This window comes from Gossypium hirsutum, chromosome D05 (genome assembly GCF_007990345.1).
Source record: "Gossypium hirsutum isolate 1008001.06 chromosome D05, Gossypium_hirsutum_v2.1, whole genome shotgun sequence".
NCBI lineage: Eukaryota > Viridiplantae > Streptophyta > Magnoliopsida > Malvales > Malvaceae > Gossypium > Gossypium hirsutum.
Window position 1 is genome coordinate 8,530,667 of NC_053441.1, and position 25,732 is coordinate 8,556,398.

At 33.5% G+C, this 25,732-nt stretch overlaps 3 protein-coding genes and 1 long non-coding RNA gene across 10 annotated transcripts; 1 reads left to right on the plus strand and 3 right to left on the minus strand.

Moving 5' to 3' along the window:
* Positions 1–1,838: 1,838 nt before the first annotated feature.
* On the plus strand, positions 1,839–8,507 carry LOC107906203 (protein argonaute 4). 3 transcript variants are annotated; one of them, XM_041093531.1, is made up of 24 exons: positions 1,840–1,994; positions 2,087–2,139; positions 2,994–3,227; positions 3,334–3,539; positions 3,627–3,851; positions 3,952–4,088; positions 4,198–4,295; positions 4,390–4,487; positions 4,622–4,793; positions 4,894–5,010; positions 5,097–5,204; positions 5,318–5,380; positions 5,468–5,584; positions 5,694–5,859; positions 5,949–6,061; positions 6,209–6,346; positions 6,484–6,614; positions 6,837–6,902; positions 7,169–7,232; positions 7,372–7,483; positions 7,565–7,638; positions 7,744–7,838; positions 7,936–7,967; positions 8,093–8,507. In XM_041093531.1, the coding sequence occupies exons 3-24, from the start codon at positions 2,997–2,999 to the stop codon at positions 8,266–8,268; spliced, it is 2,739 nt and encodes a 912-aa protein (XP_040949465.1). In that variant the 5' UTR covers positions 1,840–1,994; positions 2,087–2,139; positions 2,994–2,996; the 3' UTR covers positions 8,269–8,507. The 3 variants fall into 3 exon arrangements, with proteins under 3 accessions (XP_016688620.1, XP_040949465.1, XP_040949466.1); XM_016833131.2 differs by lacking the exon at positions 2,087–2,139 and having other exon boundaries at positions 1,839–1,994; XM_041093532.1 differs by lacking the exon at positions 1,840–1,994 and having other exon boundaries at positions 2,087–2,157.
* LOC121217673 (uncharacterized) lies at positions 8,356–9,517 on the minus strand. Its single transcript, XR_005913834.1, has 2 exons — positions 9,023–9,517; positions 8,356–8,946 (listed from the first exon to the last, which is right to left on the minus strand). It is a non-coding gene; the product is annotated as an uncharacterized lncRNA (long non-coding RNA).
* A 2,869-nt stretch (positions 9,518–12,386) lies between these two features.
* On the minus strand, positions 12,387–19,187 carry LOC107906204 (la-related protein 1A). 2 transcript variants are annotated; one of them, XM_016833133.2, is made up of 15 exons: positions 18,595–19,187; positions 17,434–17,992; positions 17,078–17,237; positions 16,429–16,519; positions 16,197–16,268; positions 15,732–15,981; positions 15,470–15,653; positions 15,257–15,326; positions 14,705–14,809; positions 14,249–14,589; positions 13,937–14,080; positions 13,781–13,844; positions 13,271–13,416; positions 12,974–13,078; positions 12,387–12,848 (listed from the first exon to the last, which is right to left on the minus strand). In XM_016833133.2, exons 1-15 carry the CDS (start codon positions 18,796–18,798, stop codon positions 12,707–12,709), a joined length of 2,637 nt encoding a protein of 878 aa, XP_016688622.2. In that variant the 5' UTR covers positions 18,799–19,187; the 3' UTR covers positions 12,387–12,706. The 2 variants fall into 2 exon arrangements, with proteins under 2 accessions (XP_016688622.2, XP_016688621.2); XM_016833132.2 differs by having other exon boundaries at positions 15,470–15,981; positions 18,595–19,181.
* A 2,438-nt stretch (positions 19,188–21,625) lies between these two features.
* LOC107906206 (UBP1-associated protein 2B) lies at positions 21,626–25,337 on the minus strand. Of its 4 annotated transcripts, none has more exons than XM_016833136.2 (2): positions 23,610–25,337; positions 21,626–22,287 (listed from the first exon to the last, which is right to left on the minus strand). In XM_016833136.2, the coding sequence occupies exon 1, from the start codon at positions 25,122–25,124 to the stop codon at positions 23,613–23,615; it is 1,512 nt and encodes a 503-aa protein (XP_016688625.1). In that variant the 5' UTR covers positions 25,125–25,337; the 3' UTR covers positions 21,626–22,287; positions 23,610–23,612. The 4 variants fall into 4 exon arrangements, with proteins under 4 accessions (XP_016688625.1, XP_040949467.1, XP_016688623.1 ...); XM_041093533.1 differs by having other exon boundaries at positions 23,598–25,337; XM_016833134.2 differs by lacking the exon at positions 21,626–22,287 and adding an exon at positions 22,510–22,854.
* Between the last annotated feature and the right edge of the window lie 395 nt (positions 25,338–25,732).

The following is a 25,732-nucleotide window of genomic DNA, read 5'->3' on the forward strand; positions in this document are numbered from 1 at the left end:
TGATTTTACCATACCCTAAATTGTCAACTATATTGTCACTCTTCAAGTAGATTTGTTGTTGTTTTTTTTTTAATTTACGTGTTTTTATATTGTATTTTAAATTTGTAAATGTCTATATTTCTTTTTCATATGAAGTTTAGTCAACAATAAAGCAACCACATGTGTTGATTTTTTTCTTTTTAACCTCCATAATGTCACTCTTCAAGTAGAGTTTTTTTAAAAAAAATTTAATTTGTGTATTTGATTTTTTTTTTAAATAAAATAATAACAAAAAAAGACACTTTAGTATAATAAACTTGAATTTAGTTAGATTATTACTTTAGAAAATTTTAAAAATTTTAACTTTCTTTATATATATTCTTTAATTTTTTTAAAAAATTATTATAAAAATTTTAAAATATAAAATTTGGATTTTTATAAATAATTTGAATTTTAAAGATTATTTTTATAATTTTTGCTGAGAGAGACCAATTTGTTTATTTTCAAAATTGAGATGAACCAGAGAAATATTTACACCGATCTATTATTCAAATTATTCGAATTCGAAACTTAAATTACTTATTTAAGTTGAATCAAATAATTCAATTTGATTGACTTGAAATTCAAAATTTTTTAATCTAATCGAATTTTACTCACCCGTACACACAATACCTAATGATATTCTTTGTTAAAAATAGGTGTTGCATGCAGTGGAAGCTGGTGCTATTTGTTTTTGATATAATCATCAATAATAAATGATAAATTCAATAAAAAAAATGATGATATAGAAAAAGATACTTTTAATAATTTTAGGATTAATAGAATTATTAAATATTTAAAATTTAAAATCATTAAACTCCTCTAAAAAAGCTATCGTAGTTCGTACAGGATAAATTTGGAAATAAAAAAATTCGTGTAGGATAATTACTACGTACCTAATTTCCTAAAATCCCAGAAATTATTGATTAAAACAAATGTATAAAATTCTAATATCATCCGCACGTGTCATCCAAATTGTGTCACAGCCATATCCACTATCACATTTAAACTCCTCACTATAACTACGTGGTCCCCACACTACTTTTCCCTTTTTACCCCAAGTGATCGTATGCAAGCAATCTCACCAATCAACAAGATCAAATCAAAGCCGTTAATACTTGATATAACGCTGTATGTTCGTCTAAATCCACGTCTTTGATGATACACTCACTGCAACGAAATTCAATTTTTTATAAACAGAAATCGAAAAAAGTCGAAAATATTATATCAGATTTTCCTTCTCACATTATTGAGCATAAAAAGGCAATACATTAATTAAAAAATTATTTCTGTAACGTTTCCCCTAAAAGGTTAATGCTATTTTATCTTGCATTTTATATTATTAAAAAAATTAATAAAGGGATTTTCTAATTTAGGAAGATTTAACATATTATAAATGCAATGTTGAGAATAAATCAATAAAATACGAGATAAAAAGAGAGATTTTTGTTTGACTTTCCTTTTAATTCATATATTTCATATGGTATGATTCCTATTATAAGATATCTAGGCATTTAATAACATATAATTGTTTTTATAAATTTTGGTTAATGAAATTAATATGCGAGAAAAATAGGGAATAAAACTCAATAACAATGGTAAACTTAGTAGTCTTTTTCTAAAAGAAAGGGCAAAGTGTTTTTTTTTGGGGGTATAATATTGCTCCGATTTAATTTATCTAAATATAGTTTTAATTCTTATTGATCTAAAAGTGAGAGAGTGGACGGTGGAGATGTGGTAGAGTATGGTAATCGTGTAAGACTGCGAAGCAGAGGAGACGGTAACCACTAATAGAGGGACAGAAGAAGCGTTGGTCACTTGTGTATTTTAGTCTCTCTCAGCCTTTTAGTATTTAGAGGGAGAGGGAGTGAGCTAAAAAAAGAAGAGAAAGAGGGTCGTAGAATTTTGCTGTCTCTTTGAGTTCCTTAGGGTTTCTTGCTTCAATTTTTTTTTTGTTTTTTCTCTCCGGATTTCAGGTATTTCCTCTGAAACCTTTTTATTTTGGATTTTTTTTCGTTGCTTTTTTTTCATGGTTCTTTGAGGTTTTTATTAGAGTTTTTTTTGGGAGATTTTTGGGCTTTGTTCTTCGCAATGCTGCTACAGTGCGTGTGATTTTTAAAGGTTTTTCTTCCTTTTTAAGTATGATCTGGGTTCCTTCTTCCTGTTTTTGTCCATGGATTTTTTTTTTCTGTTAAAGTTTACGTTTTTTTTTTGGTTGATGTTTTTTGTTTTTCTTCTCTATTTTTTTAAAAAAACTGTAGAATGCTGTAGTTTTTAGGCAGCGTAAGCATGTTTTGTCACTTCAGTAGCTTTTCGTTAACTTTTTTTATATTATTTATATTTTGTTTTTTTTATGGTTTAAAAAAGTATTTTCTTGTCACTCTTCAGAGTTTTGACCAAACTTCTAAAAGCTGTTTAGTTTTTCCTTTATTTAGGTGGTTTTAAACCATGTTTACAAGTTCTTACTCTCTTTATTTACTCTTCCTTTGCAATTTCTAGCCTTTGCTGTCTCTTGGTGTGCTAAAGGTATTAGCTTTTCTGCATATCTGCTTTGAGTCCTACAATGCTGATGTATATCTGGTTAAAGTTATGATTTTTATGCAAAATCAGTATATTTATCCACTTTGTTATAGCCTTTTATATTTGTGCATACATTAAAATGCCGTCATAGTGTACATGAGTTCAAGTTCATATTAAACGTTCCCATATTGTGTACTCTGAAGAAGGGAATCTTTGTCCATTTATACCATTTGTGTTCATCTTTCTCTATTTTTGATTGTTGATACTCCTATATATATAAATATATAATCTTTTTGGTAATAGGTCCTCTGATTTTTCAGGTCATGTTGTATTTGTTTATCGTTTGTTTAGTACACATGCCTTTCCTGTGCATGCATGTTGTTTTTCCTTGTTGAACGTTTCGTGAGAAGAAAAATTTCTTTATACTTGCTAATATTTATTTTCATGTTGGTTAGGTTATGGATTCGTTTGAGCAAGAGGGAAATGGGGCAGCGCTGGAATCCCTGCCTCCTCCGCCACCTGTGCCTCCTGATGTTGTTCCGATCAAAGCAGAATTGGATGCGAAGAAGATTGTACGACACCCTATGGCAAGGCGTGGTGTTGGAACTAAAGGGCAGAAGGTAACTATACTCACCAATCACTTCAAAGTGAGCGTGGGGAGTACTGATGGACACTTCTACCATTACAGCGTACGTGATTGGATTTCTTCTCTCTATGCTTTTGTTTCTATTTTTTGTCAGTTGTTGCTTGGAAAACATTCATAATTGAGGAAGTACTTTGTATTGGGTTCAATAGGTTTCTCTTTCATATGAAGATGGTCGCCCTGTGGATGGTAAGGGTGTTGGAAGGAAAGTGATTGACAGAGTGCATGAGACCTACAAAAATGATTTGGATGGAAAGAATTTTGCCTATGATGGTGAAAAAAGTTTATTTACTATAGGTCCGCTACCAAACAACAAGCTTGAGTTTACTGTTGTACTTGAGGATGTTGCACCTACCAGGTAGAAATGCACTTTTAATTTTTAGTATCTATACTGCCCCAAGTCATTGTTATGTCAGCTCTAACTTGGGAGTGCTATCATGTATAGAAACAATGGAAATGCAAGCCCTGATGGCCAGGACAGCCCAAATGGGCGTGAAAGAAAGAGATTAAGAAGACCGTATCATTCAAAGACCTTTAAAGTGGAGATTAGCTATGCTGCGAAGATACCCATGCAAGCAATTCAAAATGCTCTGCGTGGGCAGGAATCTGAAAACTCTCAAGAAGCACTGAGGGTGCTGGATATCATTTTAAGGCAGCATGCTGCGAAACAGTGAGTTCAAATATGTGTCTGCATGTTTACTTTTTTTTTGAAATATTGAATTGTGGTCCTAGGTATCATGTTAATCTTGACATTACCTACTCTTTCTCAGGGGATGCCTACTTGTTCGCCAATCTTTCTTTCAAGATAATCAGAACAATTTCACAGACATTGGAGGAGGTGTCCTTGGCTGTAGAGGTTTCCATTCAAGTTTCAGAGCCACTCAAGGAGGCCTTTCACTAAATATCGGTTTGGAATCCTTTCTCTCTCTCTCTCTCTCTCTCTCTCTGTCTGTCAGTACTTCTGCATTTTGTGCTGTGGTTATTGATTAATAACTCTTATATTTTATCTTTGTCAGATGTATCAACTACCATGATAATTCAACCTGGTCCGGTAGTTGATTTTTTACTTGCAAATCAGAATGCTAGAGATCCTTACTCTCTTGACTGGAACAAGGTAATAAATAACTGTTATTTTTGTAAATGTAGTTTGATTTCCTTTGCATCAATTATTAAATATTATTTTGAAATTGCTGGAAAATCCTGAATAGGCAAAACGGGTGCTGAAGAATCTGAGGATAAAAGTTAGTCCGTCTAATCAAGAGTACAAGATTACTGGCTTGAGTGAACAACTGTGCAAGGATCAGTTGTATGGCTTCCAAATTTTATTTCACTCCCTTTTGGTTGATTTATGCTAATTGACTCGTATTTTATTCTGAGCTTGCTGCTTGCATCTCGTGAGTAATTATTTGTTTTTGATGAGTTATTGTTCCCATGTTGTAGGTTCTCAATGAAGCAGAAAAATACGAAAAATGAAAATGGTGAAGCTGAGACACTGGAGATTACTATTTATGATTATTTTGCTAACCATCGCAACATACAGTTGCGTTATTCTGCTGATTTGCCATGTATTAATGTTGGGAAGCCTAAGAGGCCAACATATATTCCTATTGAGGTTATTTCCTGCACTGATTTCTTTTCAATTTGTTAAATTAGAAAAGTTTTGTAACTAATTCCTGTCTACTATTTGTTGTTCACCTGTGGCAATAATGCAGCTTTGCTCTTTGGTGTCTTTGCAACGCTACACTAAGGCACTATCCACTTTCCAAAGAGCTTCCCTGGTTGAAAAATCGAGGCAGAAGCCTCAAGAAAGGATGAATGTTTTGTCTAATGTAGGTCTTTTTTTGAAGCTTTTGAATTGCGTTGTTTCACTTATGCCAAAATTTAAGTGACACAAGTGTTGAAATTTTTTTTGCAGGTTTTACGTACCAGTAATTATGGTGCTGAACCAATGCTGAAATCTTGTGGTGTTAATATAAACTCTAATTTCACCCAAGTGGATGGACGTATTCTGCCAGCACCAAGGGTAGGTGAATAATGTCCGTGTATTGTTCCTTGATAGAACAATCATTTGTGTTAGTTGTTTAAACTTGCATTTTATATTAGATCTTCCTGCTAATTGAGTTCTCTTGATTACAGTTAAGAGTCGGCAACGGTGAAGATTTCTTTCCAAGGAATGGGCGTTGGAATTTTAACAACAAGGTCATTGCTCTTTTTGATTTTTCAGCCTTCTATCCTGTATTTGTTTTATCCATTTATTTCTTTAATAGTTTATGTATGCTTTCATAGAAATTGGTGGAGCCATCTAGGATTGAAAGATGGGCTGTTGTGAACTTCTCGGCTCCTCGTTGTGATCCAAACAACATTGCAAGGGATTTGATTCGTTGTGGAGAAATGAAAGGAATTGTAAGTCAGCATCCACTTTTTTATTTCTGTTATGGTTTGCTTGTTGGCATAGGAATAGCTATAAAATTCAACTTGTTGTCTAAAGTTCTTTCTGTTCTCTCTTTTTCAGCGTATTGATCCCCCATTTGATATATTCAATGAGATGAACCAGAATAGACGCCTTTCACCCGTCGTTAGAGTTGAAAAAATGTTTGAACAGATACAGTCTAAACTTCCTGGAGCTCCGCAGTTCCTTCTTTGTCTGCTTCCTGATAGGAAAAACTCTGATCTTTATGGTTGGCGGAATCTCTCTTTTCATACATTTTGTCTGCATGTTTATCTTGAAGTGTATTACTTGCATATAAAGTTCATTAAAATTTTCAAGGGCCATGGAAGCGGAAGAATCTTTCTGAGTATGGCATCGTGACTCAGTGTATGGCACCAGCTAGGGTGAATGATCAATACCTTACAAATCTTCTTCTGAAGATCAATGCTAAGGTTTGTTTACTGTTCCTATCAAATGGGTTCTTATTGCTTTAAGCTATTTTTATTGTTGCAGTTCTAACTTCTGTAATTATATCAGTAGCTGTATCTTCCTCTTACTAAGTAAATCTGGTAATGTCTTGTCTTTTTATTTTCTCACAGCTTGGAGGTCTTAATTCAATGCTAACTATTGAGCAAACACCTTCAATCCCTATGATTTCAAAGGTTCCAACTATCATCCTTGGAATGGATGTATCTCATGGCTCTCCTGGGCAATCTGATGTGCCGTCAATAGCTGCGGTAGAGATCTTGTTTCTTATTATTGAATTTCTTTTGCTTCTGTCTATTGAATTAATAATGGCAGTCATAGAGGCTTAATTGTGCAGTCTTTCTGATATTCAAATTCTGCGAGTTCTTTTAATTGCATTTAATTGTAGGTGGTTAGCTCCAGGCAATGGCCATTGATTTCCCGCTATAGGGCATCAGTCCGTACACAGTCTCCGAAGCTTGAAATGATAGATTCTCTTTTCAAACCAGTTTCTGACAAAGTGGATGAGGGTATCATGAGGTGCGTTTGAATCATATAGTTCTTTGGCTTCTGAAGGGATAAATATTTTTCAAGAAAAACTTGAACGACTAGTTTTTATTTTTTTGCAAAATATTTATGTTTTTGTATCCTTTTCTAATCTTTAATCCTTCTCTTGTTTCCAGTTGGAGTTTGGTATGGATTGGGTTGTAATAAGAATATTGTATATGTTTGCATAGCTAACATGCTTTTCTTTTATTTCAGGGAAGCTCTCTTAGACTTCTATACAAGTTCAGGGAAGAGGAAGCCTGATCAGATCATTATTTTCAGGTTTTACTTTTTAAGATTTTTTGTCTCGCACTTCAAAAATGACAATATATATGCTGAAGAATGGTTTATTAGGAATATCAAGCGTATAGATTTTGCTGTTTTTCCGGATTTTCTATTGCTTATCTATCTTGATTTTTTTGCACTGCCATGTCTCTTGTTTGTTATTTCTTGTGAGCTAGTTTGTGGTTAAATTGCAGTTTCTGTTGAGTTTCACTGATATGCTTGTGCTGAAGTTTATTACTTGCTCATTACTTGGTTTAAATTAGGGATGGGGTTAGCGAGTCTCAGTTCAATCAAGTTTTGAACAAAGAACTTGATCAAGTTATTGAGGTATGCAGTAGTTCCTTTCAATCATTTGAACTGAAAATTTCATTGTTCTTAAATTTATTCACAGCGAAGTTATTTTGGTAGTTCTAAAATGTTACCTCAAGATCTTTATCATTTGGATAACACATTTCTACTATAATAGGCTTGCAAGTTCCTTGACGAGAATTGGAACCCTAAGTTTGTGGTTATTGTTGCACAAAAAAACCATCATACCAAGTTTTTCCAGCAGGGATCTCCTGACAATGTGCTACCTGGTTAGGCTTACCCATTCTTTAATAAATGTCAGGCAGGACCACTGTTGTAGTGGTTAAAGCTTGTTTTTTTTTATTGTGCAGGTACTGTCATTGACAACAAAGTATGCCATCCGAAGAACAATGATTTTTACCTTTGTGCTCATGCTGGAATGATAGTAAGTTCACTTATTTTTGTTTCTGTTAATTGATGATTGATAATACAACTGTCTCAATTTTGCAGTCATTGATAACTCATTATATGATTTGTGTTTGCCGTTCAGGGGACCACAAGGCCGACCCACTATCATGTTCTCTTAGACCAGGTTGGGTTTTCAGCTGATGATCTGCAGGAGCTTGTTCATTCTCTATCCTACGTGTAAGTACAGAAACAAGCATACAGAAACAACTTATTTTTTTTACAAATAGTTTAAGCTGTTTTCACTGTCACAATCTTTGTATTCTGTCTGTTGCAGGTATCAAAGGAGCACCACAGCCATATCTGTTGGTAAGTATAAGTATTGTTTCTGATCTTTGCTTTGGGTTTTCCGTTTTTGATGCATAATTTTGTAGTTTCATTTCTTAAGTGCATTGTTTCTGATCTTTGCTTTGGGTTTTCCTTTTTTGATGCAGTGGCCCCTATTTGCTACGCTCATTTGGCAGCTTCACAGTTGGGGCAATTTATGAAGTTTGAGGATGCTTCAGAGACATCATCGAGCCATGGTGGGGTGACTGCTCCGGGAGCAATTTCTGTTCCTCAGCTTCCCAGGTTGAAGGATAATGTCAGCAGCTCCATGTTCTTCTGCTGAAAACCGTTGAACCATCTTTTTGTATAGGGCTTTTGGATTTTGGCTACCAAAAACTGTTTATGCTGCTTTTTCAAAGTAGTCTCAGACTTTTGGGTTGCAACACTCCTAGGTGTTTCGTATGTTATCTGAACTTATGAACGGTTGTCTAGCTAAAGCTCACTTCTGCAGTGGCTTTTGTGGCTTTTACCTGTTTGGTTTTACACTTTGATAAATATGGTTATGGTTTGCTCTTTTGATTACTTTTTAAGTTTTCTTTTTCTAGTTTTTTTCATTAGGTGAGTTGAAGATAAAACGAGCTCTGATTTCAAAGTACCGTACATTTTAAATTAAAACAGGATATAAAAGAAAAGAAAAGCAATGCTTTTAAAGTAGTATACATGCAAAATTAAAACAAGGAGGATCAACTTTGCTTGAAAATTTGAATCTGAGTTGACATTGTTGAGCAGAGAACCATTTGTGATTGGAAATGGTTGGTAGGTTTGGACAAATATGGCGACTTTCATTCTCTTGAAACGGTAGCCTTTGCCACTTATGAAGTGGTATGGTTTCGGCATGGTGAGATTAAAAACGTCCCTTCCACCCTTTGTTGTGTTGTAATGAAGTTTTCTTCAATGCAATTGGTGTAACTTGTCTCGTTCACTTGCAGAACGCTATATAACTGCTTGTTGAATCCAAAGTCTACACTACGAACAAATGGAGTTTTAATTTCAAAGAAAGAAAATTGATGGAAGGTTGGTGGTAAGAAAGAACTTACAAAGCCAACCACCAACAAAGAACTGCTCATCAATTGCCCAGTCAGTGAAGTTAACATTTGGTTTCCATGAATATCTTCCGCCTCCAACCCTATGTAGAACTGGCTCCCTGCTGTGTGTGTTTTCAACAGTTACCATCAGCAGCACCAGGCAGGCTAATTTTATCTGAATTCTCTTCGTACTTTCTCCACTCTTTCATAAGCTTGTCTCTCTTTCAATGTCTGTTTGTTTGATATCAAAGGCTAATGAACTCCCAACACATGCCATTTCACATTCACATTCATATATATATAATCATTCAACTCTCAAGAAACTGGTAGACAGTTATAAGAAGCACATTATAGCATGACCAGACTAACTAGCCCACAAATTGTGCATGGTTCAGTAGTCACACCCATATTCGGTGAATATTGTGACTGTTTAGTAAGCAAAGGTTTTGCAGAATGATAGAAAACATAACGAGTGTTCCATACAATAACATGGATTGAATGTTATTCCACCCTTTTCTCCCAGACTTCCACAATAATTTGCACTCAGTATGAGAATCATATGGTTATTTCTTGATAATAAAGCTAATGAACAACTCACATTACAGCACCTTTATTTCACATTGATATCTCTAATCGGAGACCTTTTAAGCTTTCATTACTGTTTCATTTGATTCTCCTAAAAAATCTTTGGGGGTAGCAATCGATTATAAAAACGGATGCGACAGTATAGTAATAACACTTATCTATATTCTGTAAAAGATGATCCGTGTTCAATGAATATCCGAATGAAAACATAATTTTGTAATGGCTTCCATTTATAGGGTTAAATTTTTTTAAAATAAAATGGTTATATATTCCTTTGAACAAGTACACTGATGGGGTTGCGACAATTTGACGGGGAAGTAGTTTTCGGTGGAGAAGGTGACGGAGCTGGCGGTGACTACACAACGAAAGCCTCCGCTGAAATAATATGGCCTCATTTTTTTTCAGTTCAAACACATTTTGCCTACCTCTTGTTACATTTCTCCATCCCATTACATGAGGTGTGCATAATTCGGGTAAAATCGAAAAAATTCAGTTAACCGACCGAATTCGGTTAATCGGTCGGTTAACCGAATTTTTCGGTCGGGAGTCGGTTAATTTTTTTATGGTTTTTCGGATAACGGTTATTCGGTTCGAAACCGGTCGGTTAACCGAAAAAATTAATAAATAAAATTATCCAACCAAACCCAATTACCCAATCCAATTATCCAACCCAATAAAACTAAAATTAAAGTCTACCCAATTACCCAACTCAATAAAACTAAAACTAGAGTCTACCCAATTACCAACCCAATAAAAATAAAACTAAATCTAACTCTTAAGTATCTACCCAATTGCACATGTTTTTCTTTTTTAAGTTTAATGCAAATGGAGATTTTTTGGAGAGAAGAAATGGATATGAATGGAGAATATTAAAGTCTTACATTTCAACTATGTGTTAATTTCAAGAATTATGTAATGTTTTTAATTATGTAGTGATTCAAAGACTTATGTAATATTTTTAATTATGTAGTGATTCAATTCGGGTAATTCATGTAATTTGGTTAATTTGGCTAATTTTTAACCAAAAATAAAAACTATACAATTTTCGGTTAATTCGGTTAACCGACCTAATTAACCGAAAAAATTTCGGTTCGGTTAATTTTTTTATAAAAAAAATCGATTCGGTTAACGGTTAAAAATTTTGGAATGTCAATTAATTCGATTATAGCTATTTCGAGTCGATTAACCGAATGCACACCCCTTACATCTCTCATACCTGCATTATAAAAATGAACCTACAAAGCCAATTCCCACATAGCGTCGGTGACTAGACGAATAGGAGAAGTTGACATGGAGTTCCCAGTCCCGGTGACTCCCTACAGGTATTTTATAAACTATATTTACATTTTAATTACAAATTTTGCATTTTAAAATTGGATTACTCATCATGTTATTAAATATTATTGCATCTTTCACATTATTAGTATTTTTATAAAATAATTTAAATTCAATAATTAATATACACAATTAAATTTGAATTTTTCATAAAATTAGAAATTTAAATAATTTAATTTAATTATTTTTAATCTTTAATAATAATTTAAATACATAAATTATTTTAAAATTTCCACAAAATAAAAATTATATATTCCAAAAAAATTGTAACTATTTTGTTTATTGTCTACTTATGTTTTGTAATTAATATTGATTTTTAAGTTAAATTCAATATTTAATATGTACAATTGAATTATAATTTTTTCTCATAAAATTAGAATTTAGATAATCTGTTTTAGTTATTTTAATATTTAATAATAATTTAAATACACAACTTACATTTCATTTTCTAAACAAAATTTAAGTAAAAATTATATATACAATTTTACTTAAAATCTTAAACATGGAAAATTTTCTTTCATAAGAAATTTAAGTGTTTATAAATTTTTAAAATTAAAAATATGTTTAAATAGTGCTTTAAAATTTGAAATAACAGTTTTTGACTTTAATTATAGCATCAAAATTTTCTTTTCCAATTTTAAACTTGTGAATGATATTTTGTCACTTATTAAGTTTGAAAAGATTGTTCCAAATTGAAACAATCGGATAAATCTAAAAATTATGAACATATATCATTGCTGTTAATAAGAAAATTCAGGAATTAATACAGATAAGATGTTCATATGTTAAAAAAAAGAAGAAGATGTTAATTATACTATTTTTAAATAAATATTTCAAAATTCAATAGCAAAGTTTTTAAATAAAAAATAATAATGTTTAAACTTAAATCACATTCGTATTCATTTATAATTCTTTTTAAACCCGTTTATAATTTTTAAATTTAAATATATTTCTTAAATATGAATTTCGAATTTTCAATTGTTATGTCTAAACTTCTTTTGTCATATTAAATAAATAAATTTAAATAGAAAATAATATAATATGTTTTCGTTAATAAATAATTTAAATTATTAAATATTTATAAATTATACTAAATAGCTTTAGTCAAACAAACTCGCTCTTCGATTAGTTCTCTAGAGTAACAGAGTAGCTCCATATTTATTATTAAAATATTAATAAAATTACTTAATTTACAAAAAACCTAGTTCATGAAAATCATGAAACAAATCAACTCTTATTTGGAATTAAGTTCAGGATTAATTCGAAACCCAAGGTTTTTGATGTCTTGAATTTCAAGTTCAAATCTAACACAAAAAATATCACCATAGAAGATAGAACGCCAAACCATAATCCCATCCATCAAGAAACGAGCATCAATTAGTGCGCTCAAATAAATAATGTAACTCTTTAGCAATTGAAGCTGTAAACTTGAGATGAAAGACAAAGAATTACAGTGTAACTTTAAAATTTTAATCTCTTATTTGTGCAATTTTCACAGTTTCTACAACTTCTAAATTTTTTTTGAAGGTTTTCCATTTTCCCCGTATGTACATCAATGGGGGTGGGGAGTGAGCTAAAAATGATTAAAAAAAGAATTTAGGAATCAAAACCGCAGAACATCAGCAGTGAGCAGCCGCGTGGAGATGTCCGATTCCCCCAATGTACAATATACAAAAGCCATCTCTCCTCAGCAGTCAATGAAAAAGATATATATATAGAGAGAGAGAGACCATGAACTCCTCTGTGATCCAGTCATCAAAATTGGGATTCAACGGCTTATTGGCTGTCATCTCTTGTGCCAGCATTCCTTTCTTTGGCACGGAAATCTTCCAAGCCCCGGTATTCTTCCCCGAGTAACCTATCCAATTCAGGATGTTTTTTTAAGGGCTCTCCCTGGTCTCGGAAGTGATGGAAAGCCCTGTATAACATATTTCTAAATTCAGAAAATGATGAACTGGAAATACTACTGCAGCAAGAAAATTGTAAACTAATCCTTATATTTCCTGGAGAATAATGATAATGGTAAGGGGAGAAGGTAAGTACCAGTATTTTTCAAGGCCATAAAGATTGCCTTTATGATAGAAATCAAGGGTAAGTTGCTCAAAATCCTTATAAAGATCATCTCGATATTTCTTCTCCAAACCATAGCTGCAAAAGAAGGGCAGAACTTTAAGTATTATATGTATAGGAAAGGAAGCAGTAAAATATACGCCTCTTAAGGTTAAAAGAAAAATATGCAGTAAAAAGGACAAAACCAAAAAAGGGTTAAAAACAAAAGAGAATCAAAACTTCAGATGTGCTTCCAACAGCCACGAAAGTGGGCATAATTACCAACGTTACCTATAAAATCTGAAAAGACACTCTAACCCATAATTGTAGTTAGCAGCAGCATCTTCAAGAGCAAGTTTCCGGAACTCATTGTACATTGAAGGGACAAACATGTCCCTAAGGAAATATGACCAAAACCTGTACAGCGAATTCATTTCCTGCATATGAAACCAATGGGCACCATAAGACTAACAGTTCTATTTTTATACATCTAGAGAAATGCATGTAAAGGAAACCTAGAGATCTTGAAAAAAGAAAAGAATGCAAATACACACAAGCAATACACCAGATTTATATCGGTATGCAATAGAGAATGAAGAGCAAGAGATATTAAGCCAACATTGACAAAAATAAATTCAGGGTTTCATTCATCCTCTGTTCAGGCACACTGTATTCAGTTTTCTATTAGAACTGGTCATGATCAGTACGTGAAAGTAGGAAAAGAAAACAGACAACCCTTGTAACTAAGACAACTGATAAAAAGTTACTTAATGGCTTAGAAAGTTCAAATATAAAGGGCACCTCACTGCAACCAATTCCCAGCTTCTTCCTGTCATTCAGGCAGCGCTTGTGAAACTTTAGGTACCTGAATGTGACAACAACAGATTAGCCAATATACTTTGCAAGTGCAAGCACAAATACATAAATATATCGGAGAAAAAATCCACCACCCCTTACTTCTGTTGCTTAAAACCATTTTCTTCTAACAGCTTATGACTTGGATGCTGAAAAGGTGGAAATGACTTTGGCAGGGAACCAACTGGTGGACTGCTAGAAAGAGTTCCATGCGGAGAACAGCTCAACTTCAAAGATGTCCTAGGGCTGGAAAAAATTGAAACTTAGAAGCGTTACTTTAAAGTCTAGTAAATAGATTATTGGATTTCATTATATGTGAAACCAGTAATAACCTATATTCTAGCACTAAAAGCAAGAAAAGAACTTCATTTAGTCACGATATTCAAGATGAAGACAAGGTCACCAAGAACTAACCCATAACTATCAGGAGGAGTAGAACCAAAGAAATATCCAACTGAATTAGTTGGTGGACTTTCTGATATTATCGCAATTGAATTACAAGCAGTTCCATGATTCTTTGTATTGCTGGAGAAAAATCTTTGCTTATGGAATGCATGTTGCTTGGAGAAGCCTTTATTTTGCTTCCTCCGAGAACTAAGTACAACAGACTCTTCAAGACTACTGCACCCAATAGCAATTTCACCTGTCCTGGGAATTGATTCTCCTGGGGCATCCCTTGGAGACCTTGAAGTTCCATCTTTATTATCACAAATAGAGATATTCTTTCTATGACTAACTCGTTTAGTTTTTAGCTCCTGCCAACGAACAGCCATGTTCAAATAATATAAAAAAGGAACAGCAAAAAGAAATTTATACATATGTGCAATAACATAGCGTCAAAAAGTAATAAGGCAAGGCTAGTACTTCAACCTGTTCATAGAAGTAAAGACCATCATTTATCACATCAGCAAGCTCACTGGATATGCTCTTTGAATCTTTTGCATCAGCTTTGGATCCATCACCTGCCCCGCTATTCTGCACATCAGATAGAGTACATAGCAGTTACAAATAAGAATAAGAAAAGGACAGGAGTGGAGTGGATTGCAATGTCCTCTCTTCAAACCTCTGGTTTCTCATTTCAAAAAAGGGATAATGTTCCTAGATTCTAAATCATCGTTGAAGTTGAAAAAATGAATATCTTTAAATTTGGACTTCAGAAAGATCACTGTCCTTTTGAATCAAGTTTATTCATGCAAATGCTTCATAAATGTAATGCCCATGATGAAATAACTGATTTAAATGAAGTAAAGTTCATATATATTTAATTGGAAAGTAAAGCCTGACATTCATACCAGCTATCATAAATTGTTAAGTTAGTACATAATGAGAGTATTACAATGATCCAATCTTTAAATATTAAATGTAAAAAACCTAAAAATAATAAGGAAAAAAGAGAACCCATGCAAAGCATAATTTCATTACCTGGGTAACAATCACAAGTCTCTGAACATCCTGATCATCAACAACCATCTCATCATCTTCATCATCCATTCTAAAATATATTTAAAAAAAGCCACTCAATATTCAAGGGAACATCAATTTATAAGTGTTTAAATATGCCTTCATACAGGAAGTAAAAAATTCTCTAGCTCAACAATAATACATGACATGTCAATTGAATACCAAAATAATCACCTGTTAAGTGCTGAATGAGTCTTTGTTTTCTGCTCAAGCTCTAGCTCTTCATCCAGCATAAATGTTTGGGTGAAATCATTTGACAGGTCAGCAACATTTTCTACTGTTGCATCAAATAGTCCCACACTTTCAGTTCCATGGTTGGTGAACCTTACAGGATCAACTCCTAGTGATTGATCCACATCTGAGAATTCAGTGTGGGAATCAGAAATTTTTTTCCTATTCAAGTCAACATTTCCACCAGAAAATGCTTGTTTCTCACTGTTTAATAGAACTTGCAGAGCTGCAAGTTTTCTGTTACTTTTTTGGGATACTTCTACTGGATAGTCCTCAAGTGAAACATTTTCTTCAGTGTACCTTGAATTATCTTCCTTCACATTACCATTTCCACAGGAATCAGTAACATCCTCTACAAGTTGGCACTGAGTAGGTAGAGCTTTCTGGGACAATGTTGTCTTTGAACTAGCAGGAACCCACTTAGACCACTCATCACGTCTCCGTATCTTATCACCCTATAATAACATTTACCAAGTAAAGACAAGGCCATAAAAGCAAATAATAGCACCAGAAAACTATATTCCTAGCCAACGTAGCCACAACAATTACACCATAAAAAAGCTTGATCCTATGCTCAAAATTAAACCTCTGGCCTGTTTCCAGCTTGTGTGCATACAATCCAAAATCAAATTTCAAATAGTGATGCGCAAGAAAGAGATAAAAGTCTAACCTGTACTTCTATAGTAGAAGAAACCAGCAGTGCATCAAGGATAAATTGTATGTCTGTACTCATTCTTTTAACCTGCAACTCAGAATGTTAAATCACAAATAATTTAATCTAATACTTCTCAAGCTGCAAAAAAAAAAAAATCTAATTCAATCAGCTAATGATGCAGCAACCATTAATAAAACAGAAATTCTGTGCTATACTTCCATTAGCATTACATATGCCTTCAACATACCCTTTTAAAATCTGCAATTTTGTAGATTGGAACCCATCCTAGATCATCCATCAAGGAAATCAGGTAATGGTCATTTCGAAGATTTGCATCACTGCAAAATAAAGGAATGAGGCAAAATAAAGGAATGAGGTCAACAAGTAATACAAACATACCAACATTATATATCATTGCAAAAACAAATGATTTATTACAATCTATCAGTGTAAATCAAAAGTTTATACTTTGGCTTCCCAATGGATGGGGCAGTTACATTATGTATGAAACTCATACCAAAAATCTAAAATATGATTTGCTATATCAAAGCTCACAATAGCATGCAATCAATACAGCTTGCAGGTTGACAAAGTCTAAAGCGGATAGTACATAATCAATTTCTGATGAGATCTCTAGTTTTTCAAAGGACCCATAAATAACATGTGTACACAAACAGACTCAAATATGCAAACATTTATGTAAGGGATGGACTGATCATTTTCACCAACCAAGAGATAAATTGAGATACCTAAAAATACCAACACTGGCAATTGTACATAGATCAGAAAGGAGTAAAAGAGGAATTAGTAGAGATTCTAGACAGTGGCATCAGCAGTGAAGATAAAAAAAACACAGGAAAAATTATTAAATAATAAAGAACAAAAAGATCCCTTACCTGAAATAGTATTCGATCTGTTTCACTATATTGGCCCTCAAAGTTACTGTCTCAGGAGGGAACATGGCAGTCCCTGGATTCATAGGGTATGGAACAAAGCATGGAGGATGCAGTCCCCTTATGGAGCCTGGAGGAGCAACGGGCATGTAGTATATAGCCCCTTGAAGGTAAACATAAGAAATTTCAAACAGAATTCATTTGTCAAAGGCATAACATAGCACAAACAAGAAGGAAATCAGTATTAACTGGGTGGCTGACATGCAGGCATTACCCTGCCAGCAGACATAATTGGCAGGGAATAAAACATGCTATAATATTTTAAATGAAGGCAATTTTCATGAGGATTAAGTTGTTACCGGGGAAATTTGGACCAACCATGAACCCTGGAGCAGGACCAAAGAATGGAGGTCTAGCAAAAGGCCTGGGTCCCATACCCTGTGGCATGTTAATAGGTTCCCTAGGATTAAATGTCCGTTGATGATTCCAGCCAGGATTCAAATGTCCAGTTTCTTGCATGTTGGGCCTTCTATTAGAGAAGTTGGCAGGATATACATTGGAGTCTCCTCGTGGAGGAGGCTGCATATTTCTGCTAGCATCAATACCTTGAACTGGGGGACCAAAGGCATTCTTTGTTGTCTCAGAACCAGATTTTACCAGCTGAGGGTCAATGCCAGGAAAAGGTCCAGGGACAGGTTGGTAACCATACCCAGGAGCTGCCATGTGCTGTGGAGGAGGCACCATAGGATGAAAAACAGGTGGTGGAATCGGGGGTTGATAATAAGGTAAGGTAACAGGAAACTGGGGTCCAGCATTAGGGTAGCGCTTAGACCCTGACTTCTGATGACGTGCTGATGAATGTTTATGAGAAGCATTGGTGTTTCTGGGCCCATTTGGTTTTTGCTGACCAGCTGCTCCCTGCAAGACCAAAATCAATGCGAAGACATACTTAAATTGAGCTACACTAAGATAACAACTTATTCCTTTCTTTTTATCTTTTTTTTCCCCTTTTGTCTTAAATGCTAGGATTAAAGACAGAGAAGTATAGAGACAGAGACAGCTAAATTACGAGGGGATTCACTAACAGAGAAATTACGTTCCATGTTACAATATTTCATCTGAGATTATGTTTCAATTCTTCCTGTTATTTGAAAACATTCCTACAATAATATTTTTAACATTGGAAGAAGGGAAGGGAAATCGGAGGTAGATGTCGCAAAACACAGCTTACTATCTGAAAATTTTTTATTTGCATAAATTGATCAAAGAATAGAAACCAGAAAAGTATTAGGCCATTTGTTCTCAACATACATTCTGGGAAATAAAAGCATTGCTTGTTCGATAAAGAATCTAAAATAAAATAAAAACTTGGTCTTTCATGTTGTCCATTTGAGATGAATTTTAGAAAAATCAACTCAAATTACACTGTATATTTTCAACTTTATCCAATTTTTACACTCTAAAAATTGATCGATCGCCTATTAAAGAAAAACACCCCAAAAAGAAAAGCAATGACTAACCTGTTCAATTGATGGAGCTGGAGCAGACCCATCAGCAACAAGCGAAGCATTGTCATGTGGATGTTGGGTCCCACCAAGGTCAGGCCAAGATTTGGTCCCCATAACAGGAGCATCAGCCACTTTCTGAGCATCAATCATCGGAGTCTTCCATGGTGACTTGACCTCCTTAGGATCATACCCTGCTTCATTCTCAGCCATCACCATAATCTCTCAACAGGCGCCAAAAAAAACTCAACAAATCAAAAACAATCCAGGGACCAAAACCCAGAGTTCTGATAGTGGTATTCGTGATAATGAAATAGGAGAAAGAAGTCGGGTATTGGAAGATCAGGGTTTTGATAGCTATTTAAGAGTGAACTATGGTGAGAGAGTGCGTGGAGGAGTTTGAGAATGATTTGGAGTTTGCAGAGAGAAGCCGAAGTTTGCAAAAGCGGGTACCAAGGAGGCAGCGTAAAGCCGTGTGTACTTGCGTTTGTTTCGCTTCTTTAACGCTTCTTTTATTTATATCAAATAAAAGACCGATTGTACCTACAATTACTATCGAAGCGGGTTTCTGATTGTTTTGGATCTGTCATGTCAAAAACCCTAGGTTAGATATGTAATGTCAAAAACCCTAGATTATATTTTTATTTTTGAACTTCTTAAATGGGCGGATTCAATGTTAGATCAGGTGCTTAATAAATTGCCCTAATTAAAAAAAATGCCATGTTTTACTTTAATTAGAGTTTTATCGTAATCGTGATGGCTTAGTAAGTTGTGTACCCAAAAAAAAAAGCCTATTTATCTAACTATAAATTATATATTTAATGTGTATATAAAATAATAATAAATTAACTTAATTTTTAATATAAAATAAGTAATGTAAATAAAAATATACTCAAAATTTAAATAGAAGCCTCAATTACTCAAAGGCAATCATGTTTAATAACAAATTCAAAATCATGCTTCCATATGTTTTAAAATATATTTTATCACAATTAAGAAAAATAAATACACATACACAATAAATTTAATTATTTTAACTAAATAAAAAAAACAAACACATATAATATTATCGATAATTAAAATCCTAAACATTGAAATGAATTTTAAATTAAATGAGGATGAAATTGAACTAGTTAAAACTTAATTAGTATCAAACAAACCGCACAAGAAATAAAAATGGAAAGGATAAAAAAGGAATTACACCATCCACCTTTTAATATAAAAGATATGTTTTTTATTTTATATCTTTACGGAATAAAATTTTTAAAAAAGTTCTTTTCTCCACCTTTGCTCTTCAATTTGTAAATTCGGTGATCGGAAAATTCAAAGCCTCGTTGAAAAAGTTAAAACTTTCCATATTCCGATGAGCTTTTCTAGATTCCGACGAACTTTTTCTTTTAACAAAATTCTGATTTTTGTAAAAAAGCTTTTTTTTTTCTTCTCATCTCAAGTCAAAAACTCATTAAGCTTTTGGATCAAAACTCAAACTTTATTTTTTTAAAAAGAGAAATACCTTTTATATTTTAGAGAAATCTGCTTCTAAATTTTGTTTTCTAAATAGTATACATGCATGTCTTTTTCAAAAAAAAAAAAACCTTGATGAAGCTTGGATTTCTTATTTTTGGTTCAGTATTTTCTAGATTTACCCATGAATGTTTTATTTTAAAAATAAAACTATTTCATTACAATTCTTAATTAACTTGAAACTAAAAAAAGTTATTTTTGAAATAAATTTTTAAAACTTAATATCTTTTATTGGTTTTTCATTGATACTGTTTTTAATATTAGTAACCAAATGTTTTAATGAAATACTAACTTAAAAATATTTAATAATTACAATACCTTGTAATTAATTCAACATTAGACAAAGCACATTGCATTTTTTTTTTTGGTAATCCATTATTTATCTATTATTTATCTATTTAACCTTACATTACGTAACCATGGAATTAATGTTAGTTTACCTAGTAATTAATCCATTACGTAACCATTATTTACCTAGTAATTAATCCAAATGTTTTTTTTAAGAAAATACATTACGTAACCATTGAATTAATGTTAGTTTAATTAGATAAATTAGCACGATGACTACAACCCTATTTAAAAACTCATAATCAAATTGAACCTGTAAACCAAAAAAACGAGATTCACGTACAATTTAAAAACTAACCATAAATTTCAGATATTAGGCAATAATAACTAAAACTATAGTTTATACATATTCTAAATCGAACCCAAAAAAATAATAAGATACAATTATTTTTAAATGAGAAATTAAATTAATAATTTATTTACCATTTTCAATTGAAGTTTAATTCAAGATTTAAAGTATTTTAAATTACAAATTTTCATGTATTTTACTTCAAATTTATCACTTCAAACCTCAATTTTAAAATTTAAAACAATATACATTGTGATGATTATAATTATTTAAATTAAAAAAGAAATTAACTATACTATGTGTCAATAAAATAAACCTTAACGTCAATTAAAAACTTAAAACCTTGTAATATATACTATATCTATATATAATTTAAAAGAAAAAAAAATTATATGTACTCACAAATACATTAAATCTTATTTTTAGTCTATTAGTTGCAATTATTCGGATTTTAAAGATAAAAACAAATTTGCTAGCAATAATCACAAACCTAAAAATTCTCCAAGAAATTATTACTTATAATCTATAAAACCAAAATGAAAATGTATTAGTTTTAAAATTATATTTTGATATAGTTATAAACATGAAACTTTGTATAATTTTGATTCAATTATACACATTAAAAAAATAAATATATCAAATTTTTTATATAAAATAAATATAATTATTTATGTATGTAATATATAAACATAAAATAATATTTATTAATAATTATATTCTGAAAATTAAATTAAATAAAAATTTCACATATAAAATTATACAAATATAAAAACTACACGATTGACTAAAATTCATTTATAACAAATGACTAGATACCTTAATTTCATAAAAAAAAACACTATAAATTACAAAAATTAAATAATTAACATTTTATCTCTAGCTATCTTAGGAGAATCTCAAATTTATTTATATATAAATATAATTGCAGTGTTCTTTTTTTTTCCTTTAACCTCGAATGAATGAATCTCAAACTTCAAAATAAGATTCGAACCATACTTCCTCTGAAAATTTATACTAGTTATCCAAACGTTTTGTTGTAAAGCTATAATTTGTAAAGAAGCTTATCATCCAGGACTCCAGTTCTAAATGCATAATGAGAGCAATAATCAGAAGCTACAATTTCAGTTGCGCAAGCAACCAAGACTAGCTTCATATCATGCCTCTAGACAGGATACATGCTTGGGCTTCGCCGGTCCCGCTGTCCCATCAACTCAAATATTGCCCCATCCAAGCTATTATAGGTAAAACAATATCTGGGACCTTCTATGTCAGCAACAACACCCTACCGGGAATCCATTTCCCATCACAATATCTTGTTTTCTACTTTTTCATGAGCGCCAAATGTTATTGAAGAGAGAAAACCATTTCATGAGTCTCGACAGAACAACACCAACCATTCCATTTGTTCCCCTGCCTAAGGCAAAGGTTTCTCAACCAATGAGACCAACACAGGGATAAGGGAGAGGTATCAGAGCAGCAAGTTTAGTAGAAGCTGGAGACGTTAATGGCCATTGTACCTGCAGTTCAGGACTACATAGCCATTGTACCTGCAGTTTGAAATCTCATATCATCCAACATTTGCGGTTAATGGCCCCATCATCTGCTATGCAAGTAAAGGAACAACAATCTATTCTATATGAAGTTAGACAGAGGGGAACTATACAAGAGGAAAAAGATTACACACAATTTAAGATAAGGTAAAAACAAATTTATAAAAGCACAAGAAATCAAGAAAAAGGTTGTCTCGCATAAAACTAAATAAGAAATAGTCACCATAAAACATCAGTCAATTTAAGAGAAAAAGTACGAAATCGTTATTGTTTAACACAGTTGAAAACCTGAAAGGCATTGTGTCCTCTGCCAGGAAATTCTAACCGTTCCCCCAACAATTTTCAAGAAACAAATCTTCAAGCCGAAATAGTACATCTTTTTAAAACAAGTGGAGGGGAAAGTACTAAATAGAAACAAAAATACAGGTTTGAGGTTTCTGATCTTTATAGTAGGCAAATAGTAGCAACTTTTGGTTACAAATTTAAAGACCACGTTTGCATGAGTTCCTGAACTTCAGAATCACCAGAGTCGAAAACAAAATGATTGGTGCATCTAGGGAGAATCTGCACAATGAATAAAATCATAAAAAAAAAACAAGTTTCAAAAACAAAAGATTTATGGAAAAAGATCCATGAAAAAACCAAAATGAAACTTCATACCTTTGGCAAAACCAAATAAGATTTTTAACATAGTTTAACCAACTAAAACTCAAACTACAAAAAGTGTGATGAAGGCAAGTGGAACGTTTCAGAATAATTTTAGAAATGAGGTAACTAAAATTACAAATACAATTTAACAAAATATAGATAATAAAAAAAAATTGTAATAAGCCTTATGTATAGTCAGAAACAATAAGATTTAATAATATCCACCATCTTAAAAGGAATAATCTATCTCAACACCGCCAGGCAGCTTGTAAAATTAGCATTAAACAGTTGACTTCAAAGTAAAACATACCGCGAGCTGTTGTCTTTCAATTGTGCTGCATGTAAACATAATATAAGCCCTAGTGGTGAATTATTTACAAGCCGTCAGCCGTCAACAACTAAATTCTGTTGACAGTTAACAACAAATCTCCACGTCCTTCAGAAACTAAATGCAAACCTGTACTAATTTTTAAGCGATTCTTTTTCAACTAGGCAATAACCAAACCTGATACTAGACACAGCCATCCTCACGCTGTGAGATCATGTTTAGTCATGCAGCATAACGTGTCAATTAAATTGGATTTCTCATTTGCTAGGTCTATTATGGATAAAGATCATGCAAACATATCAATTAACATGTAAAAATTATATTCAGTTACCTTAGGGCTTACCTACTATCCCATGTAAGGAGCACCGCCACCAGGTTGAGTCCTGCCAGCACCTCCCTGCCCCATCTGTGGGTTCTGATACCCACCCTGTACTCCCATCTGGTTCCCATAGCCTCCGGCAACCTGACTCCCATAACCTGCAGCAGGTGCTCCCTGGTTCACAGGGGCACCGCTAAGCCCTCCAAGCAGATTACCAAGCCCCAAACCAGCTCCCTGAGAGGCTAGCAATGCAGTCAAAGCCTGTCCAAGCACAGGGTTTAAAGCTGGTGCAGCAGCAGCCACCCCAGGGTTAAACCCAGCAGCAGCAACTCCAGGGTTGAACCCCACTCCCACTGCAGCAGGCCCAGATGGAGCCATCAAATGGCCAGTTTCTGATCCACTAGACGAGTATTTCCCCTTCTTAGAGTGATGGTAACGAGACTGATTTTGATGTTGTCCTTGCTGATGATGCTGCTGGTATTGCTGATGATGCCCGGTAGAAGCACCTCCACCAAACCCGCCTTTCGTCTGTTTTGGCCCATCAATGGCCTTCTGGCAATGCAAAACATGACCTTCAAAATTCTTATGAGGCTCCTCTAAGGCCTTCCTTGCACTCTCAATTGACCTGTATACAAAAAGTGCAAAGCCTTTCGGTTTCCCTGTATGCTTATCAAGCCCCAATGGACCTTCCTCAATTTCCCCAAACTGTTTAAAAAACTCAAGCAACTTCTCTGGGTCCATTTCAGCTGACACGTTACTAACAAAAATCTTCCTCTGAGTGTACTCAGACACAGGTGGAGCAGTAGGAGGCGGTGCAGGAACCGGCCCTTGCGAAGCCAACTGGCAAGAAGTAGTTCTATTCCCAATCTTCTTCTGCGGCTGTTTCAGAGCCCGGCGTGCTCCACTCCGATGTTTAAAGAGGATAAAAGCATAGCCCTTGGATTTCCCGGACACCCTATCGGTAACCGCTTTGCATTCTTCGATTTCCCCGTATTTAGAAAACTCGGCGGTGAGGGTTTCAGCAGTCGTATCCCAGCTAAGACCATGTACGAAGATCTTCCGTTGAGCCGGGTCCACATCCGCAAGCTCCCGAACCGACGAGATGAATTCCGGGTGCTTCTCGACCGCTTTCTTAATAAGGGTAATCAATTGATCTTGCCCAAAAGGTTCTAGAAGCTTCTCGAACGGCTCGTCGTCCAATTCCTCGTCTTGACTCGTTCCTTTTGGAGCTCCATTTTGAACGGCGGCGTTGGAAGAACCGACTAGGGTTTGGTTTTCGGCTTCTTCATCGTCGTCGTCTTCTTCGTTCTCCTCTTCCTCCTCTTCCTCTTCCAGTTCCACTTCCTCTTCTTCTTCAACCTCCTCTTCTACTTCCTCTTCCACTTCCTGTAGTTTCTGTTCCTCTTCTACTTTCGGTTTCGGATCTTCGGGTATGTATTCCTGATGTTGTTGTTGCTCTTCCTCTTTGATTGATTGAGGATCCGCGGTTTCCTTAGTGGGTTCGACCGCAGAAGATCGTTGCTTTCGCTTCTTGGCCATGGAGAGAACGAAGATTCGAAAAATTGGCTTCTTAGGGAAGAACTAGGGTTTCTGGGAAAATGGCGGAACTCAGCAATCACTCACGTCATCTGACTCGTTATGGAGCTTGGTTTTAGGGTCGGATCTGCGCCCATGATTTTATTCGGACCCAATGAAAGATGGACTGGGCTTCCTTTTGTGTTTTTATATATTTTAACGTGATTTTTATCATTTTTATTTATTATTATTATTAATGTATATATTATATAAAAACAGCTCCTAAAAGAATTTTTAGGAGTTAATAGGGCATTTTAGACGATATCAAAAAATATTAAGGATGTTTTAGGTCTTATAAAAAATTAATAGGGATAATTTAGACATTAAATTTTAATAAGGGCAATATTAGATATTTTGTAAAAAATTCATTTATTTATGTTTTAAATTGTTTTTATTAAATGTATATAGATATATTAAACTGAATATTATTTTACTTTTTATGTAGATACGTGTTTGTATATATAATATAAAATAATTATTTTAGTTAAACATTAATTTTTTATTGAAATAATACAGTTATTTAATACATGTGATTAATAAATACGTTAAAATGATTTGTTCTAAATTTTATA